The following is a 21,417-nucleotide window of genomic DNA, read 5'->3' as shown; positions in this document are numbered from 1 at the left end:
AGTTATCAACATTTTCAGTCGATATTGGGGTATGACCCAGTGGTAAATGAGAAGGGTGGAAGTTAGTTCAGCCAGATGAGATGGACATTGAGGAGGAAGGAAGCTCACACACAGAGGGAGAGGCCTTCTCCATACAGCTTCTGTCTGCAGCTGCCATCCCTGGGACCATTAGAGCCTGGTCGTAGCCACAGGAGGTCGACAGTAATGCGATCGACAGTGCCTTCTAGGAGAACAAAGATTTTTTGTTTGTTGTTTGTTTTGAGATGGAGTCTCACTCTATTACCCAGGCTGGAATGCAGTGACGAGATCTTGGTTCACTGCAACCTCTACCTCCCAGGTTCCAGCAATTCTCCTTCCTCAGCCTCCCAAGTAGCTGAGATTACCAGTGCATGCCGCCACACCTGGCTAATTTTTTGTATTTTTAGTAGAGACAAGGTTTCGCCATGTTGGCCAGGCTGATCCTGAACTCCTGGCCTCAAGTGATCCTCCTGCCTTGGCCTCCCAAAGTGCTGGAATTACAGCATGAGCCACGGCACCTAGCCAAGGATGAAGCTTTTGCTGCTTTTCAGTTTTCAGTTGGCTTTGGAAGTCCATTGAGAATGCAGGAGTGGTTTTTCATTTCTAGGGTTAGATGCTGGATAGGTGTGATTTCACTGCATTCTCACTACCTTTTTATCACTCTGTCATTCTGCTGCATCTCACTTCATAATACTCAGTGTGCTCTTTACCCACCTCTCAGAGCTGATAGATGATAATCCATGTGGTCATAGTGCTTGTTGTATTATTTTTCTTTATTATGCAAAGATTTTCTAGGTACAGTACCTCTGAGGTTGCTATGTGGCGCCAAGAGTTCTCTGTAAAAAAACATTAGGGAGTCCAGGCTCTAATTAGAATGAAGGGTCAGAGTCCCTGTTCCTTTTTGAATCATCATCCCGTGGTGACTTCCTCTTTAAAGAAGAGAGAATTGGTACTCTAGGCTCTTGGGTTGAATCCAGTTTCTGCTGTCTTCAGTCACATGACTCTGCCCCTCCCTGGGGAATAGATGGAAAGGGATGCAGGAGTGCTGGGAGGACCTCCGTGTGATTTCTGTTCCATGATGGATGTGCTTCTCTGTGGTACACTTCATACTACCTTTCAACATTTCTTTCAGACAAAGGGCCAGTGACCAGCATTCTCCCGTCTCAGGTAAACAGTTCTCCAGTTATAAACCACCTTCTTTTAGGAAAGAAGATGAAAATGACTAACAGAGCTGCCAAGAATGCTGTCATCCACATCCCTGGTCACACAGGAGGGAAAATGTCACCTGTCCCCTACGAAGACCTTAAGACAAAGCTCAACTCCCCCTGGCGAACTCACATCCGAGTCCACAAAAAGAACATGCCCAGGACCAAGAGTCATCTGTGCTGCGGGGACACCATAGGGCTGATAGAAGAGCAGAACGAGGCCTGCAAGACCAACGGCCTGGGGGCGGCAGAGGTGTTCCCCTCCGGTTGTACAGCGACAGCTGGAAGAGAAGGCGGCAGCCCTGAGGGCAGCACTGGGAGGACGATCGAGGGGCAGTCTCCGGAGCCAGTGTTCGGAGATGCTGACGTGGATGTGTCTGCGGTTCAGGTGAAGTTGGGAGCCCTGGAACTGAACCAGAGGGATGCTGCAGCTGAAACTGAGCCCAGGGTGCACCCGCCTTGCCAGCGGCACTGCCCAGAGCCACCAAGTGCACCTGAAGAAAACAAAGCCACCAGCAAACCTCCCCAAGGCAGCAACTCAAAAACCCCCATCTTTAGCCCTTTTCCCAGCGTCAAGCCCCTGCGGAAATCTGCCACTGCCAGGAACTTGGGATTATATGGCCCTACAGAAAGAACCCCGACCGTGCACTTTCCTCAGATGAGCAGGAGCTTCAGCAAACCCGGCGGTGGAAGCGGTGGCACTAAGAAACGATGATGTCTCCCCAAAACTTTCTATCTGGACTCACCTTTTCATGGTAGTATAAGGGTTGCAACTGAATGGCTCTAAAAGAGTTTTATTTGTCCAGTGAAAATGAATAGGTTCAGATATGAGCAACAGCCCATAAGAAATGGGTACTGGAAGTTTTATAATGGGAGTTAGAATAGGGCTGTTTTCCCATCCACTTGCTAACTGACAAAGTGGATTCTTGTGGCAAAATAAATATTGTGGTTTTATAGTGTGACGTTTTCCCAAGTTTTCATTGTGAGCTGTTTAAAAAGACTGTATATCTAGACTGTTAACTCCTCTCGCATCCTCCTGTTCTGGGGGCCTTCAGGGTCCCTTGTGACAGCACCCCCAAATCTTCCAGTTCTCTGGGTGTTACTAATACCCAAGCATGCACATACCAGCTTGCTAGGACAGAAACTGTAAAAAGAAAGTTTCTTCGTTACAGAAAACTTCCTGATTTTCCTTTTCATGTTTTACGGAGGGGATTGTGTTGTGTGAGTTTTCCCTCAGTACCAGTCTCCAAATTGTTTTTTTAATCTTATGCTAAGTCAAAGAGAAAGATCTAGATAGCTCTTCTTTAACTTTCTATTTCTACCTGCAAAATGAAGAAAACCTTTCATCTGTTGAAATTTCGGTCGATGACCCACTTGAAGATCTTATGCACAGGACACACATGGGATATGCTTTAAGCAATTGCTCTGAACACCTTGCTTGCGCCACTGAGCTTTTCCTGAGGTTTGTTTCCTCCTCTGGAGGAGAGCTTTGATCCTCAGTGGCATGGATGACTTGATGGGCTCCACGTGGAGCCTGGCCTGCATCCCCTACCACGCAGCTCACTCACCCACCAGCTCTCCACTGCAGACGCACAAGGCCTCTGATCAGAAGCCAGAACATGGCACCTGCAACTCCGTTACTTGAATTTTGTGCTTTTTGATTGGAGTCCTTTGTTGAGTACTTTATTACTTAAACACTGCCTTTCTCTGGAGAAGGCTCCAGTGCTTTCTAGCTCCCTCTCACTCACTCCTGCCCTTTCTAGCTCTCTCTAACCCAGTGGGTCAGGGATAGCATCTCTTGTCTCCACTATGCAGATGGGAACTATGAGCCACACAGAGGTGAAGTAGCACTTCAGTTACTCAAGGTCAGTACTCCCGGTATTCAAGGTGACTTGGCCACATTTCCTTCAGTGCAATAGGTGGGTTTAGTGCTCTTTGTACACAGATGCATTGGCTACATAGCTTGTAAAAACCAAGACTGGGAAGCCATTCACTAAACTCCCTCCTGACTCAAAGGACCTGTCTCTAGATGGTGGAGTCCCATGCTGGCATTTTACAAAACCAGCTGTGACTTCCTTACCCTGTAAAGGGGGTTCATTTAAAAAATGCTTCATGCCCCTGTCATTTGGCTGAACAAAAGGCTCACTCCTCAATCCCCTTCTCCCCACTATCATTAGAGGAATAGACTCAGCCTTCATCTTTGTCTCTGGAAGACCTTTGGCGATACTTGCAGAAATACTGTTGATGCAGTCAGTGTTAATTTCAGCTAATGGATCGTTAATTCTGAAATGAAAACTACAATTTTGGAGCAGGCTTTTACTATGAGAGGTACTAATTTTTATAATAAAATAGAGAATGTGGTTGTGTGGGCTTTTTTTGAACAGAAAACACAACAATGACCTATACAGTGAGAAAAGCTATTTTATCCTCTTCATGGTATTTTTATCCCCAAAGGAACTGAAGATAGAAAATATGACTAATAAGTTATTTCAGTTTTGGTCTTGAATTCTGTGCCATCTGAAGTTAGCATCTAGCTTCTTAAAAAGCAGCCACACCCACAGCCTGCTTTTTGGGAAGGGTGTAGGTGGAGAGATGGGCTTATTTTGCATACCACCCTCAGGGCCCAGAGACCAACTGCGTTTTCCAAAGTTAAGGAAATGACACCATTTTTTTTCTGTCAGCTAAACTTTACAGATAAGAATGATTCCATCTCATATCCTTTTCTCTGCCCCTTCCCAAATGAGTCAGAATAGTCAGGTTCCCTTTGAGGGATGTCTGACTTGAATGGAGAATTGTTCTTTCCTCTCTTGAATCAGCTCACTAGCTCTGTGATGGTCTGGGTTCAAGGAGATGGTTAATGAGGTATATACAAATCCTTATGCGAATCCTTGGGATTGCACCACTGCTGTCCACAAACTTAGTTATCCACAACACATGCTGTGTCCTGTGAACACTCTCTTCTCACCTGTTTCCAGGGTTGGTCTTCCTGAGAACGGGATGGATGAGATGACACACAGTTTGGGATAAGTATCTGTTGAATGAATGAATAACTGAAAGGATAATAGTCTTTTGAGGTAAAAATGGCCTTGTCAGAATTTTGAAAATCCATCAGATTCCTGTTAAAGCCCTCTGTGTACCAATAACATGCATGCATTGTACCAAGTAATCACAATGTGAATTGGTCAATTTATGAGCCTTGCCTACTTTAGAAAATAAAGAAACCTGCAGTAGCCTCTACCACACAGCATGTACAAAGACCAGTGTGGACTTGCTATCTTCCCTATGTATTGGACACTGTATGCAAACACCAGAAGTACTTAACAAGTAGTGGTTTCTTGATTTAATGTCTGTAGCCTCTTAGCGTTTGTACCGGGAATCAACTCATTCTGATGCCTCTGTACCTCAGTTCCTCTTACAGAAGCCTCCAGATGATCTAGATCTAGTTAGCAATGTCAGTCTATGGGCTGCAACTGTTTGGGACATTGTATTCCTGTTTGTCTCTTGTTCTGAAGGATTGTATTGATCACAAAGCTATATGCATAAAGACTCTCATTGTTGTAGCTGTTGTGCCATTTTCTGAGTGCATGCATGGAACACTATTGTGACATTCCCTTCTCCCTTCTTGCTTTATCCCCCAACCCCAACCCCCACTGGGTCACATGAAACAGGGGAACAGCCCAGTAAGTTCCGTCTCCCCCCGTCTAATCACTGGGTTGCAGGGTGGCCTGTGACCTGCCCAGCATTTGCAGAATAGCTGGTTCCTGAATATGAGCACAGAGTTTACCTAAGAGACCATGTTTATATAAAGTCAGCCTTTAGACCTGCCATTTATTTTTGTCTTAATAAAGTGAACAATAAGAATACAGTTTAGCTGCATGATATTAAAAATTCTGGATGAATAGATGTATATATAGTTGCTGCCATCTCCCCATATAAAATCTCTCTACATTGTTTCTGAGCCACTTTCTTTGCTGCCTACAGCATTTGAGGCAGCATTTAAAATACATTACTTTTCCTAATTAGAAAAGTAACAGGTTTTGGAAAATTGGAAAAACACAAACAGCATAAGGAATCATCAGTATTCTGATATAGATCTTTCCAGTATGTATATGTATATATATGTCTACATGCCATTATCTACAAAAAGGTATGTTGAACATGGTAGTTTAAGCTGTCTTTCTGGTGAACGCTCTTATACAACATGATTTTTAGTGACTAATATTCCATCATGTGCTCGTGCCAGAATTCGCATAACCAGTACCTCATCAGACAGGTGGTTTCTGATTGTAGATAGTAGTGGAGACAGTATCCCGTTACATCTATGCACATAGCCTGAAGTATTTTCTTAGGATATGTGTATAGAAGTGGAGTTGCAGGGTCAGAAAATATGTCCATTTTTAAGGGGCATGTATCTCCAAATTGCCATTCTTAAAGGTTGAAGTTATACAAGCAGTGAATGAGAACGCTTGCTTCTCTACAACCCAGAAGAGGCAGCAGTCTTTTTCCTTTTTTTTCCCCCTTTCTATGACTTCTAGTGTTGAAGTGCCAATAGAAGCATTTTAGAAGCAGTGAGAATGGACATTCATAGCACTCATATCTCACTCCTGACTTTTAAAAGAAGCGTTAAGATGTTTGCTGAGGTTCCTGGTAGGTGCCTATTATTAGGCTAAGAAAATTTTCTTTTATTCTTTGCTAAGAGGTTTTTTTTTTTAATCAACATGTATCAAATTTCATAAAAAGAACTTCAATTGTATATTTTGAGAAGGGAATGGGGCTTGAGACTTGGTATCCTGAACTCAGAGAAATAGCCACTACTAGGTTTTGTCAAAGAATAGTAGATATTTTGGAATTGGAAGTGATACAGTAAAAGTTTTATGTGCAAAATGTTCATTGAAGTATTAAATGTACTAATGGAAACCTGGAAACCATGTAAACATCTGGGAATAGGGGAAATGTTTGGGTGAATTATGATTCATCTCCAGGATGGAAATGCGAAGGCCGGTGAGTATTTGGGCTGTTGAAGTGGGAGTTATCTGTTATTCACATTAGGCAGTTCTAGAGTCCAGTCAGCAAATCTACAGTCATAGAGCCACCAGGATATAGCGATGGATGGGAGGCCCTTGCTGGATGGTGGCTGAAAGCAGAACTGTGGGAATGGTTCTTCCACAAGGGCAGCCTGTGCTCGCATGAATGGGGACCAGTACTATAGGTGCTGGGTCAGCTTCTGTGCAGTTCCCTGCTGGCCACCTCCCAGTGCTGAATGTCTGACTCAGTTCAGGCTGCTCTAACAAAGTACCATAGACCGAGGTGGCTTAAACAACAGACATTTCTTTCTCACAGTTCTGGAGGCTGAGAAGTCAAAGATCAAGGTGTCTGCAAATTTGGTATCTGGTGAGGAAGGGCCCTCTTCCTGGTTTGCAGATGCTGCCTTCTTGCTGTGTCCTCACATGATAGAGAAAGGGAGTACGTTCTGGTCTCTTCCTCTTCTGATAAGGGCACTAACCCCATCATGAGGGCCCCATCCTCATGATGTCATCTAAACCTAATTACCTCCCAGTGGCGCTACCTTCAAATACCATCACATCAAAGGTTGCTTCCTTCCTGGTGGTTTGCTCTGGTCAGAACAAATGACCTCCCACAAAGTGTCACTCAATCCCATTCTCTCCAACCCTTCCATCCCAGGCAAGCTTTATCTGGTTACTCCAGCCTGGGCCCCAGGGGCTTCAAGAGTCTTTTTTTTTTTTTTTTTTTTTTTTTTTAACATTAAAAAAACAAAGTTGGCTGTTTCTTAGTGTTTACATTCTTGTTATAACAGTTGTAGTTTTCCTTTAGTCAATGCTGATCACTGGGAAGGAGGTAGATCAATTCCCCTATGGAACCAACAGTTTTCTGGGAGGAAACTTCCTGATACCTCAACCTAGGTCTCCTTATTCCTGGGGAGTCCAGGAATCTGTATTAAAATGTAAAACAAGGCAAAAAATTTAAAAAATCTCCCTTAGTAATTTTCTTCTTCTTGAGACAGGGTTTCTCTCTGTTGCCCAGGCTGGAGTGCCATGGCACAATCTTGGCTCACTGCAACCTCCACCTCTTTGGTTCAAGCAATTCTCCTGCCTCAATCTCCCAGGTAACTGGGGCTACAGGTGTGTACCACCATGCCCAGCTAATTTTTCTATTTTTAGTAGAGATGGGGTTTCATCATGTTCACAAGGCTGGTCTTGAACTCCTGGCCTCAAGCAATTTGTCCGCCTTGGCCTCCCAAAGTGCTAGGATTACAGGTGTGAGCCACCACGCCTGGCGTCCCTTGGTAATTTTAATGTTGAACTAAGTTTAGCAACCACCGAACAAGTTAACTATAGCCATATGTTGCCTAATGACGGGGTAATGACAGGGAAATCATTAGACAATTTCGATGTTGTGTGAATATCACACAAAGCTGGATGCTATAGCCTACTACACACCTGGACTATATGATGTAGCCCATTGCTCCTAGGCTACAAACCTGTATAGCAAGTTACTGTGCTGATCACTGCAGGCAGTTGTAACACAATGGTAATTGTGTGTCTAAACATATTAGAAAAGGTACAGCAAAGATACAGTGTTACAATCACACAGGACTACCATAGCATATGGGGTCCATCATTGACACATGATGTGGCGCATAACTGTGTTATAATGGTCTCCTAACGGGTCTCACTGCCATCCATCTTGGCCCCTCCCCCTGCCCACCCCATCTCTCCGCTGCTTGGCCACACACTGCTGCCAGAATGATCTTTCTAAAATGAAAAACTAATTAAGCCAACCTTCTGGTCAAAATCCTTCCTCATTTTGAGGAGGGTAAAACGTAAAATCCTTATCTTAGCATGATTTGGCCCATGGTTAATTTTCCAATGCCCTCCTCCTTCATTACCTCGTGCAAACTATCCTCATCACCACCATGACATCAAACATCTGTGAAGCCCCTTGAGCTCAGCACTATTACTAGCTCCTTTGTGAGATCTCACCTATTCCTCCCAAGAGCTCTGTGAAGCTTGCTGGCACTGTATTGATGATGAAGGTGAACAGTTATATCCTTGGCTACTAGGAACAAGGTGGATGAATCCCTCTGTGGGACCAACAGCTTTCTGGGAGGAAACTTCCTGAACTTCAACCTGGGAATCTCCCTGTCCCTGGAGAGTCCAGGAATCTATATTAAAATGGGAAAGCAAAAAAATAAAATCTCCCTTGTTTTTTTTTTTTTTTTTTTTTTTGAGACAGGATCTTGCCCTGTCTCAAAGGTTTGGGAAAAATTAGGTTACATGTAACTTATGTGATAAACTCCATAAATGGATATGCAACAGAATTTAACCTGGAAGGAAAAAGCCCAGTTGTTGCTGGCAGCCTCTTGTAACCATGAGGGGAGAGCTTGCTGGAGAAGAGTTAACGCCGAGCAAGCAGAGCTGAGAAACAGAAACCAGGCTGCTTTCAGGGCCTGTGAGCCCTGGATCAGGCCATGCCTGAAGCCAATTTGTCTCATTCTGTTTACTATATCAGCTAACATTCCAGTTTTGGGGTTTTGCCAGTTTGGTTGGATTTTCTATCACTCGTGGAAAAACTCAATTGGAACAGAGGTGTTCGAAGATTACAGGTTACAAGGACAAAATGGTGACTGCGTCAGGGAACAGTAATCAGGATTATTTTGTACTTTCCAGTGACTCGAACCTCTCCTAAGCTTCCCTCTCACTTTTAGCCCCGTCTTCCCGTCATAATAACAGATGGTGTGGACAGGTGACAGAGCCATGTTCCATGGCTCTGGTTTTCTGAAGATGGCTCTTTCCTTCCTCAAGCCCTTTGGGTCTTCCTTGGTCTTCTCGTCACAGAGGAAGAGGTGATTTTGTGTGAAAACTGTCACCCGCCAGTTTTGTCTACCATTCAGGTTCCATCTGCATTCACGGAGGAGTCCGGTAGAGGGCAGAGTGACTGTGAGCAAAACACGAAGAGCTGTTTCGCCAAGTTCCACAAAATCTGGGAGCCCAAGCAGCGTCTGTGTGGGGTTTGTCTGACAGAGCGCAACGGAAACGGCGCGCGCCGTTCGCTCCACCTCCCCCAGGTAACCGGCCGCTTTCTCACGGCGCGGGCTCTAGCGCGCCCCTCGTGGCGCCTGCGGGGAAGCAGCAGGGCTCGGTGAGAAAGTGGGTCTCCTGGGACCTGCGGTGTTCCGCAGAGCCATGGGAGGACCTGCTGGGAGCACACTTGCTTGCGAACACATGAGAGGCGCCCCCTGCGATTTCAAGAAAACCTTGTCTAGTTCAGGGGTTGGGAGGACTTCATAGGTCCCGTTTCAAAATACGTCTGAGAAAAGTGTTGAGTCTTGTTGCTACAGGGACCGTATCTGGACCAAGACGTTGCTAAGGTCTTGGAAAAGTGGAGCTGCATATAACTCGTGATGAACTCCACAAATGTCTACGAAACAGAATTTAACACATGGTGAAAAGATTTTTGTTGCATGTACAGCTATGGAGAAGAATTACTAATGTATTTGTCAACTGTGAAACATGGCAGAATCATGGTATCATTTAATAAAAAGTGCTTATATTCACAATAATAAACATTACTTAATGGCAATCTTAGGCATCATGTAGCTCAATGGTTTTCAAAGGTTTTTTAAACAGCAGAACAATTACAAAATTATTGTTTAAACTTTTATTTTAAATAGATAACATTTGCACATGGTGAAAATTTAACATGTACAAAAAAGTACATAGGAAAACTAGGTCCCTCCCTTGTCCCGTCCACCCAGTGCCTCTACCCACAGGAAACCAATGTTACTCCTTTCTTTTGTATCCTTTCAGAGATGCTTTATGCATATTCAAGCACATTCTCACACACACACTTTCATAAGCAGCAGCCCAATAACCTTCTGAACTTTCCTTTTTCACTGTGTCCCGTGGAGATCATTCCAGAACAGTTGCAAGTAGAGCCACCTCATTCATTTTTTACTGCTGCATCGATTTCCATTCCAGGTCTGTGCACAATATATTCTCTTATCTATTATTAGGTTGTTTGCTTCCATTTTCATATCTGTGGAATATGCCTATCCTTGTACATATGATGTAATGTTGCAAATGAGCAAGTTCGCTAAAGAATAAATTCCAAGCCATGGAATTACTTGTCAACAATGTGCATTTAAAATTTTGATATATGTTGTCAAATTGCTCTCCACAGATGTTCCGTAAGTTTCTACTTCCACTGGCAATGTATAGAAGTGCCCAATTCCGCCAGTCGGTCGCGGTGGCTCAGGCCTGTACTCCCAGCACTTTGGGAGGCCGAGGTGGGTGGATCACGAGGTCAAGAGATAGAGACCATTCTGGCCAACAGGGTGAAACCCTGTCTCTACTAAAATACAAAAATTAGCTGGGTGTGGTGGTGCCCGCCTGTAGTCCCAGCTATTCAGGAGGCTGAGGCAGGAGAATTGCTTGAACCCGAGAGGCAGAGGTTGCAGTGAGACCAGATCGTGTCACTGCACTCCAGCCTGGCGCCTGTGACAGAGCAAGACTCTCTCTCAAAAAAAAAAAAAAAAAAGAAAAAGAAAAAAAGTCTGGAATCAGAAATACCCAATTCCTCCTCCTACTCTCACATTACTCAGCATCTTATCAAACTTTTTGATCTTTTCTGATTGGGCGAGTACTTAGTGTATATTTGAAAAATATGCATAAGGCCAACGTATTTTTAAAAGTTATTTATATGTCCTTTGTTCATAGCCTTTGTTTATTTTGCTCATTTCCTTACTGATTTGTGAGTTTTTTAATGTGTTAGGAAAAACATCCTTGTCTGTAATCTGAGTCACAATATTCTTCTCATTTTGTCAATTATCTTTTAGCTTTGTTTTATTGACATGTATATAATTTAAGATCATTTTTATTTGGTCATGTTTATTAATCTTTTCTATTACAGCTTCTGGGTTTTGTGTGATATTTAGAAAGACGATCTTTACTTCTTTGTGATTATTTTAAAGTTTTTAACTTTTTCCTTCTACTAGTTTTGTGGTTTAATTTCTCATGTTTAAATCTGACTCATTTGGAATTTACTTTTGTGTAAGTCGGGAACTAAGGTTCCATCTTAACATGTTTTTCCAAATGGTTACCTAGTGGTCCCAGCACCATTAATTAACCTGTCTTTCCCCTATTGATTTAAAATGCCACCTTTAACATACTAAATTCCTATGTTTTAGGGTGAGTATCTGGACTTTCAGAGTACAAACGAACCCCAGAGCTACCCTCATTGAGGTGGGGTAGAGAGACCAGAGCTCTGTGCACTGGTTTCACCTCTTGTTGAAGTTGCTTTGGGGAGATCTTGTACCACTCTCTTTTTCACTGATGAAAATCTGTAGCTCGGTGTAATTAAATGACTTAAAATAATGTTCTGGCATTCGCAAGCTGCTGTATTCCCCAACCCTGTAATCCCACCCCCACTATGTGCATGGAGTATACCATTGATATAGGAGCTGCACTGATATGGGAATCACAGGGAGTTGGCCAGGGAGCCCATAGCTGTTGTAGGGACTGCTATAGTATCAGAGGGCCTCATTCAGGTATTTGGGGGAAAGAATGTTCCAGAAAGAGGAAACAGGAAGCATAGAGTTCCTGAGCTACATATGTAGAGAGATATAGGTATAGAAATAGTATAGATAAGTTAGAGAAACAGAGACTGAGATATACCTAGAGATTAGAAAGTGCTTCAGTTAAAAGTAGGAACATTTTTACTTAGCATGCTATTCATATTAATAAGTTGCTATGTTATGCTTTTCACAGCCAACAATTCGCACATGGTATTGTTTGTGTTGTTTATGTTGTTTTATATATTGTTTTTATTTATACCTGTATTTTCACAGCACTCCTAAGTTGAGTGGAATGCTTGCAGAGTGTTTCCAATCAATAAGGATATCCACCCCTTGCCCTCCCAAAGCCTTCTCTTCAATTTGGGTTTTGGTGCCAGCAGTTTAGTCTTGACTGATACAATAATGTTTCAAATTTGCAGAAATAGTTGTTGGAGGGGAAGACTAGCCTGCATTGTAGAGCTTTGAAGAGAGAAAAACAACTTTGTACTCAGTGCCTCTCCCTGAGAAAGCAGTCAGCCCCAGAGAGCCCCAGTTCCACCCTCTTTTGAAATTATGTTAGAGGTAATCTCTGTCTGGATCCCCCCCAGGAGGGACTGTCCATCTTAGCAGGTGCAGAGAATGAGCTATTGCTTAAGTTTGCCTGGCAAGTAGTTTAGAGTGTGACTGCTAGACATGGTGGCTGTGATGTCACTACTGTGTGTATCTTGAAAGGCTAATAAAGAATAAGTAAAACATTTGGAGAGGTTCTTATTCAATAACATTTGTTTAAAGGCTTGCCAGAAACACAAAACAAAGCCCCAAACCCCAAACCTTTAATGGTATACAAATAACAAGGCTGAAGTCATAAACACTGGATTTCCAGAATTTAAAAAGATAAATTCTGAAGAAGGAATTACCTCAAGAAAACATTTTATTTTTTTGAATCGACTCTCTTCTAAAACAAATTTTAAAAAGAACAAAAACAAGAAAAGCAATAACAAAAAGCAGTTACTAACCATCAATCCAGAGAAATGGTTGGATTCCAGCATTTATTCACAAACAAGCTTCATCCAAATGGCAGAGCAACAGGGGTCTGGCCTTCTGCGTGGCCCAGGCCTGAGTTTCTGAACCAGAGGGTATATGGTGAGGTTGGGATTAAGGGTTATCCTGCTTCCGTTAATCAGAGCATAGTCACCAGTAGTTGTGTTCACATCTAATTCTGTTGTAGTCTTGGAAAATTCTCCGAGCTCTAATAAAGAGCTGACTTGGAACTTGCAACTCTGCCATGCTGATATTGACACCAGAAAATTTGGACACCGCTCTGGGGTTCTTTCATAAAGTCCAAGAGTTCATACTATTTTCATAGTAACACCAGAACGCGATTTGCCTTTTTCATTCTCATTTTCTCACAAGTATACAAGGAGGTTTTCAGACGCTGCATAATGTGTGATATCACAACAGATTGAATGCAGGAGCAGATAGGAGAACCCAACTGCCTTCTATCAAACCAGATATGAAAGAGATTTGCAAAAATGTAAAGCAATACTGCTCTTTCACCAAATATTTTTGTTTTGGAAAATGTGGTTGTTTTTCATAAAGTCTCATTTATGATAATGGGTTTATTGTATTTTTAAAAGAATTGAAATATTTTGACTTGATTTATAATACACTAACAAAAGATATCGTGTAAGTTTTTTAGGGTCCTCATAATTTTTAAGAATTTATGTAAAGTTTAAAGTTTGTCTAATGAGGTTCAGAGACCAAAAATTTTGAGAATTACGGGTCTATGGGATAATGAAGGAAGATAAACACAAAATAACAACAATTAATATTTATTGAGTGCTTCCTGTTTGACAGGCAGTGTGCTAACAGCCTTACATGGATTGCCTGCTTAATTCTCATATCCACCCTTCAGAGTAAGTACCAGTGTTCCTTCTTTTATTTTTAAGAGGCAGGGTCTCGCTTTGTCACCCAGGCTGAAGTGCAGTGGCACAATCATAACTTGATGTCATCTTGAACTCCTGGGCTCAAGTGATCCTCCTGCCTTGGCCTCCTAAAATGCTGGGATTAGCGGCGCAGGCCACCACGTCTGGCTTTAGTGTTCCTTCTTCTGCAACAGAGGAGGAACCTGGAGCTTGGAGAGGTTAAGTTACTTTCTCAAGGTCATAGAGCTGGAGAGCGGCAGAGGATGGAATTGAACCTGGGGGTGTGGCTGTAGCTCCCTTACTCTTAACCACTTGGTGGTGGTCCTTCTAAAAGCCTGTCCCCCACCCGGCAACCTGCTGTACTAGTGTGATGTAATGGAAGACTGTGATCTGGGAGGCAATGGAGAGGATATTGTATTAGAGACACTCAGAAGGTCTTTCCTTCTGAGTCAGGGTTGGACCGGAACAGCTGCTGGCCTCTCGTGTGTGGACACCATATGGGCAACTAGATCCTAAAATACAGTGATCCACACTGGTGTCTCTCCTCTTTTGAGTTGCTTTGGGAACAAAAGGGCCATGATTATTAATAAGCAAGTCAGAGTTTTGCAGGAAATGAAAGTCAAGACCCATTAATAGGGGTATAGCTAATGGGTGTGGCGTATGAAAGAGGCAAGGGTCACTTGGCATTGTTTTTTACTCTTAGATAAAGCTGAAAAGGGCCTCAGAATAATGGCATGTTTTAGCCTAAAGAGGAAAAAAAAAAGCCTGATGTGTTTCTAATCTGACGGAAAAGTGATGGTGTGTTAAAGGATAAGTGGATGCTAAAGAGGTCTGTTATTACTCACAAGGACTAATATTCACACAGAATTGAATTTGACTAGACCGGCAGAAAAACTTTCAAATATTCATTTCAGTCCAAAGCAGGGATCAGGCATTATCGTCCCAAGGCAGATTAGCCTTAATTGGTCCTACATTTGCAAAAATTGGCATAATGCCTTTCCATTTCTTCTATTATCTTAACTAATTGCTTTACATGGACTCTCCTATTGCCTTATCTTTCTTGCCAATAGCACTTGATGGCCCAGTGAAAGGCACTTGATTGCCCCAACAATATGCAAACTTAATTAGCCTTGGTTCTTTAAAGATTAGCGGTGGTTCTTTTTTTTTTTTTTTTTTTTTTTTTTTTAGTGGTGGTTCTTTAAAGGTGTTAGGCTACACTTTCAGGTCAAAAGTCTGTCAGAGAAAGTATGAGTAAGAGACACCATGGGTTTGCTCCTTGGCTTCCTTAGTTAAAACGCTGTGTTTTGTCATGCGAAGGGAAAACTGACAAGGTATTTGGGGACTGAAAATTCGTAGTTACAACGGAGTTCACAAAACTCTGAGCTGGAGTTGGATGTGACATTACTGGCTTCTTCTGGTAGACGACCTGTGCTCCCCAAGGTCTCACAAAGGCATGACGAACCACTCTCCTCTGTGTTATCCCTGTATTCCAGTGAGCCATGACATCATTTTATTGACACTAAGAGCAACATTCTCAGGCCAGGACAGCACTCTGGAATGTCACAGGTCAGTAAAATCACGTTCCTTCCCTCAGGAAGTTTAAAGTCCCACAGAGAAGGATAGATGGGCGAACGAAAGGCAAACACCAAATTGTAGATGCACCCTTGGGAGCTTCCTCTTCTTTGAGATAAGAAGGAAGGCTGCAGAAATATTGAGAAGCTGGTGGGGGAGTAGAGCAGGTTGAGATGGGAGAGTGAAGGAATCTCTACTCCAGTTGAACAGGAGATGGGAGTTTGGGCCATAAGTAAAGGAGGTGGGGGAAATTGAAATGAATGCAGTGAGAGTTGGAAATGTCAATCGGAAATCGGATCTTAAAAGAAATACTCCTGCCCACTGGCTTAGGAAAAAAAAATGAGCATAGGTAAGCTGTATCTGAATAACCATCTTCCTTCCATTTCATTTGTTCCAGTTTATGAAGAATTTGTGTTTGATCAGATAGTTTTAATAAACAGATGAAATATGAGTACAAAGAGAAAAAGTTGCAGTTCCTATAAAATCTAAGATGAAAGCTTTGGAAAGTCTAGATAAAACTTAGTTGCCAAAAAAGCATTCTTGAATAAAAGGTGAGAGAGACAACTATGGGAAGAAAAAAATCATAAAAGTCAGCGGAGGGAATTTTGTTTCACAAGTGTTGTAACGTTCTCACCATATAATAAACAAATGCTGGAGACTGTATATGATGTTCAGTGGTTTGATTTATGCAACAGAGACTAGCAGCCACTTGGTGGATCTGCGTTTGGGAACGAGACTCTGGCCCTGCATCAAATGATGTGTGAATAAATGCATAGTTAGATATGTGTTCTAGGTTAAAGTGTTTAGTGAGCTCTGCACGTATCATTTTAATGATTCTTTGTTTTACTAACTTTTTTGATTTTTCAACCAATTCCCCGTCAGGTACTGTTGGATAAGAGGTATAAAGGGGGAGTAAAAAGGTTTGGGGTTTTACTTTTTTTTTCCGTCCCTCACTTTGAGCAGGAGTGTGATTATTTCATCTGACCATTAGATGCCACTGTTGCTTCATGCAAACATTTTCCAGCTGCTTTGGCTCTAGCAATTTTTGCTGGACATTTTACTTTAACTATTGAGAGTGCTTGCGTGAGGAAGAGCAGAAAGGGTCCCATTGTTACCTCCCTCACCCGTGCTCCCATCCAGTAAAGTTTAAAAAGTAGTAAAAATATACACATAGCATTTGATTAAGGGGCACCCAGGTACAAAGTTCCCAGCCAAGGATCATTATTTCAAGAATGACTTTGAAAACGGCTCCCTTTTATTTTTATTATTTGAGACACAGTCTTGCTTTGTTGCCCAGGCTGGAGTGCAGTGGTGCAATCTCGGCTCACTGCAACCTCATTCTCTCAGGTTCAAGCTATTCTCCTGCCTCAGTCTCCCAAGTAGCTGGGATTACAGGCGTGCGCCACCATGCCCAGCTAATTTTTGTGTTTTTAGTAGAGAGAGGGTTTCACCACATTGGCCAGGCTGATCTCAAACTCCTGACGTCAGGTAATCCACCTACCTTGGCCTCTGAAAGTGCTGGGATTACAGACGTGAACCACGGCGCCTGACCCAGCTTCCTTTTAAGACAGGTAGAGTGACCTATTGTAAGTAAGGGAAAATAAATGTTCTGTCTGGTTTAGGGCATACATACTACCTGTGTCCAGTGCAGGTCACTCTGTCATAACAAGCCCCACCGTGCACAATCCTTGGCTGCACAAATGGTAAAGCTGCCGCTGAAGCCCAGCACCCCTCCCCAATGTGAGCCCCTATTCTATATGCTAAGGAATTCCTCAGGTCAGTAAAGTCACCTTCCGAGGAATTCCCCAGCATATGAAGTAGGGGTTCACATTGGGGAGGGAGGAAGGCCAGCCCTACAGTGTCCTGAGCTGGCCATGGAGATCCCCTGTGTAGACCCTGACATGTGTTTCAGGGACCTCAGAGCTTAAAGAGCTCTTGGAGGCCACTTGGTTCAGTCTCCCACTTAGTGCAAGCAGTCCTTTGGTAACATCCTTGGCAGATGAGCATTCCCCTGCTGGAACACTCTCTGTACTAGGATTTCTACTTGGCTGGGCGTTTCATTTCAGTGTGGGGCAGCTCTGTTAGAAAGTGTATTCTATAATAAGCCACAGTCTGCCTCCCTTCAACTTCCCTTAATCATTTCTCATGATTTCCAGACGCCTTGTCAATTCAGGAGATAAGAAGGAAGGATGAAGAATTGATTTGGGACAATTCAGTCCTTATTTATTGAACAGCGTTAGGGCCAAGTCCCTGGTGCTAAGGAACCCAGAGCATCTTCTGGAGACAGTTGGGACTGTCAATGTTTTTACTGTGTCTTTCCTGGAATGAGACATAACATTCCAGATGGGGTTCAGTTCATGCAAAGTACAGGAACAATTACTGCATTCCATCTGGAAGCTTCCATCTAATAAGATTATATTAATTTTTTATACACTATAACAATGCTGGTTCATTTGTGGTTGAGGTAGATTTAAATTCCCAAGTCTTTTTTCTCAGAATCAGTGTCAAACAAGTTTTTTTTTCCGTTGTGTACTGCTTATTTTTATTTTTGGAGGGGACAGGGTCTCACTTTGTCACCCAGGTTGGAGTGCAGTGGTGCCATCCTGGCTCACTACAATCTCTGACTCCCAGGGTCAAGGCATCCTCCAGCCTCGGCCCCACAAGTAGCTGGGACCACAGGCATGTGCCACCACACCCAGCTCATTTAAACGATTTTTTATAGACCCAGGGTTTCTCCATGTTGCCCAGGCTGGTCTGGGACTCCTGAGCTTAAGCAATCTGCCTGCCTCAGCCTCCCAAAGTGCTAAGATTACAGGTTTGAGCCACTGTGCCTGGCTGTGTACTGCTTATTTTTAAATTTAAATTTAATTATTATTTTTTGAGATAGTATCTCACTCTTGTCACCCAGGCTGGAGTGCAATGGTGTGATCTCGGCTCACTGCAACCTCTGCCTTCTGGGTTCAAGTGATTCTCCTGCCTCAGCCTCCCAGGTAGCTGGGATTATAGGCGAGTGCTACCATGCTTGGGTAATTTTTGGTATTTTTAGTAGAGTTGGGGTTTCACCATGTTGGTCATTCTGGTCTTGAACTCCTGACCTCAGGTGATCCACCTGCCTTGGCCTCCCAAAATGCTGGGATTACAGGTGTGAGCCACCATGCCTGCCTAATTTAATTTTTTAAGTTGAGGTCTCATTATATTGCCCAAGCTGGTGTCAAACTCCTTGGCTCAAGTGATCCTCCTGTCTCAGCCTTCTGAGTAGCTGAGATCCATCCTGTACTTTATTTATTTTATTTAACTTTTATTTTAAGTTCAGGGGTACATGTACAGATTTGTTATACAGGTACACCTGTGCCATGGGGGTTTGTTGTACAGATTATTTTGTCAAGTGGTATTTCTATTTTTAGGTCTTTGAGGAATTGCCACACTGTTTTCCACAATGGTTGAACTAATTTACACTCCCAACAACAGTGTATAAGGGTTCCTCTTTCTCCACAACCTTACCAGCATCTGTTATTTTTTGACCTTTTAATAATAACCATTCTGACTAGTGTGAAATGGTATCTCATTGTGGTTTTGATTGTTGGCAGCATAAATATCTTCTTCTGAAAAGCATCTATGCCCTTTGTTCACTTTTTAATAGGGTTATTTTTCTCCTGTAAATTTTTTTTAAGTTCTTTATAGATGCTGGATATTAGACCTTTGTCAGATGCATAATCTGCAAAAATGTTCTCCCATTCTGTAGGCTGTCTGTTTACTCTGTTGGTAGTTTCCTTTGCTGTGCCGAAACTCTTTAGTTCAATGTATCCTGTAGTATTTAAACAAAAATTTTCACCACAAATCTAGGTCTTTGTTCATCCTTTAATTCAATTAGTGGCTATTGAGTACTTCACAGTCATACCTGCCGCTTAGCTAGGAGTTATGACAATTAGTCTACCCTTTGCTTATTTCTCATCTTAGTGGACCCTGAGGGGCCTGCCATTCACAGATTTGAAACGTGTGCCTGCTCTGACTTCATCCTAATTGCTAAAACATGACTGCTTGTGCTTGTTTGTTCTACAAGAACTTTGGATGCATCTGACTCATTTTTATGGACTCTGAGTCAGTACCAAGGAATATGAGTGAAATTTAGCTTGGATTTAGGATTCTGTTTATCATGTTGTAAAAATGGTGCTTTGTAAATTTCTTTTTTCAAATGGTGACTTATTTCCATACTCTTAGTAAAACATGCTACACGTAGGTATGTGATGATGCTCAGGGAGTTTGCAGAATAATAGTGTATATCAGGGAAATCAGAAATAGGAAATATGAAAGAATGTGCCATCTTCCACTACTGATAGTTCCTGGAGCTCAATTATTGTTTGAAGGAAATATGGCCTTGAAGACCTGTTTTGGAATAAACTCTAGAAGCTTCTTCTGATTTAAAAGGGTGATCAGAAGCAAAGAAGAGGCAGCCACAGTTTTACGGGGAACTAAATGTTTCTGAGAAACCATTTATTTGTTATAAGCTAGAACTACATCACCCATCTCTTTTCTTACAAAGACATTGAGTGGTTCCAAGTCTGGTTTTGTGTACGCCTTGCTACAATAACCCATGAATGTCACACTGGCCAGCTAAATGTTAATCTATGTCACTGGAAGAAATAAGTCAAGTGGTTCCAAGAACTCAGTAAGTGTTGGGCAAAACCCTTGAAATTAACGGAATAATTAATACATTGTCTGACAAAACACTAGATTTATTATTGAATATTAGCTATTATTGTTTAAAGGGGTTTGTTATGATGAAATTTAGAGTTAGAAATATCTCCCCCAAGTTTTGGTTCTGAACTACACGTTTTGATAAATGACAAGATGAATGTCATTAGACAATGTAATTACTATATTTCAGATGTTAGTCACATGTGTCAGTTTGATATTTCTACATTTATATGCCCTATTCATATTATACCCAAGCTTCCATTTATTTAATTAAGTTGTGACCATCGTTAAGTAGGAAAATAGACATTAAATGAAGATGAGAATCTGAACCCTAAGAACTGTATGTGCTAAATTAATGGGTAATAAAGTGCAGTGATAAAAGAGATATTTATGTTGCATGCTGCATTTGGAATGCAAATAGTTTGATTATACATTTCCTGGAAAAGTCTCTAAGAGGAATGTAGAATTTGAGGGAAACTTTGACTCAGATTTTGGTTCATTGATAGACTGTTTTTACTCAGCTTATAGGACATGACACCCACTTGGTTTTCCTTCTACCTCATCGATCCCTGCTTTGCAATCTCCTTTGCTGGTGTTAAGTCAAGTTTAGCCTAAAGCTGCCTCCTTACATATTTTAAGTTTGTTCTAAAGGTTTCTCTGTACCTTGTGAACCATAGCAAGTGGAGGTGTAAAGAGACCCATATCCTACGCTTGTGACAATCACCGAGTCTTGGCCAATCAAATGTAGCCAACTGTTTGAACTGTGTTCAAATAAGGCAAATGCAGAGCAGTAACCAGTCCAGCTGTTCTTGTATCTCACTTCTGCTTTCTGTATGTCACTTTCCTTTTTCTGTCCATAAATCTTCTTCCCCCACATAGCTGCACTGGAATCTCAGAGCCAGCTCTGTCTCTGAAGGCTGCCTGGTTCACAAACCATTCATTGCTCAGTTAAACTCCATTATATTTAATTCAGCTGAAGTTTTTATCACTGGTTTCTGCTTTCTTCCCATCTGCTTAATACTGAAGTGCCTTGGGGCTCAGCCCTAGCTCATCTTTATCTGTATCTACTTCCTTGGTGACCTGCTCCAGGTTCACGTCTTTAAATACTATCTTTAGGCTAACAAGTCCCAGATGTGTGCCTTCAGTCCAGAACTCCCAGTGTCAAACGTAAGAACATCCAAACATCAACTCCTGATCTTCCTTCCAAACCTGCCCCCCTCAGTTTTTTCATCTCAGTTGATGATAACTAAGCATAGCAGTTTATTAGGTCAGAAAAGTGACAAGGGACTTGTAGGGACTTGTGTGGACTTTGAGTTCCTCTGAATAAGATAAGAAGACAGAGTTTTGAGCAAGAAGTGGAATTATCTGACATATTTTAAAAGGCTCACTCTGGCTGCTTTGCAGAGAGCAAACAGTGGAGGCACAATGA

At 42.3% G+C, this 21,417-nt stretch overlaps 1 protein-coding gene across 4 annotated transcripts in view; it reads left to right on the top strand.

Annotated features, from left to right (window-relative positions):
- Positions 1 to 4,783, top strand: part of TBC1D30 (TBC1 domain family member 30) — a 99,632-nt gene extending 94,849 nt beyond the window's left edge. For all 4 annotated transcript variants that reach the window (XM_032288388.1, XM_032288381.1, XM_032288395.1 and 1 more), the window contains one exon: positions 1,151 to 4,783. In XM_032288388.1, coding sequence (XP_032144279.1) covers positions 1,151 to 1,938 — 788 coding nt within the window. In that variant the 3' untranslated portion in view covers positions 1,939 to 4,783. The remainder of the gene's footprint in view (positions 1 to 1,150) is intronic.
- Positions 4,784 to 21,417: the final 16,634 nt, after the last annotated feature.

The sequence above is a fragment of the Sapajus apella genome, unplaced genomic scaffold, assembly GCF_009761245.1.
Source record: "Sapajus apella isolate SASKATOON/1434 unplaced genomic scaffold, GSC_monkey_1.0 scaffold2, whole genome shotgun sequence".
NCBI lineage: Eukaryota > Metazoa > Chordata > Mammalia > Primates > Cebidae > Sapajus > Sapajus apella.
The sequence above is the reverse complement of the archived record's forward strand: the minus strand, read 5'-3'. Positions and strand labels throughout refer to the sequence as shown.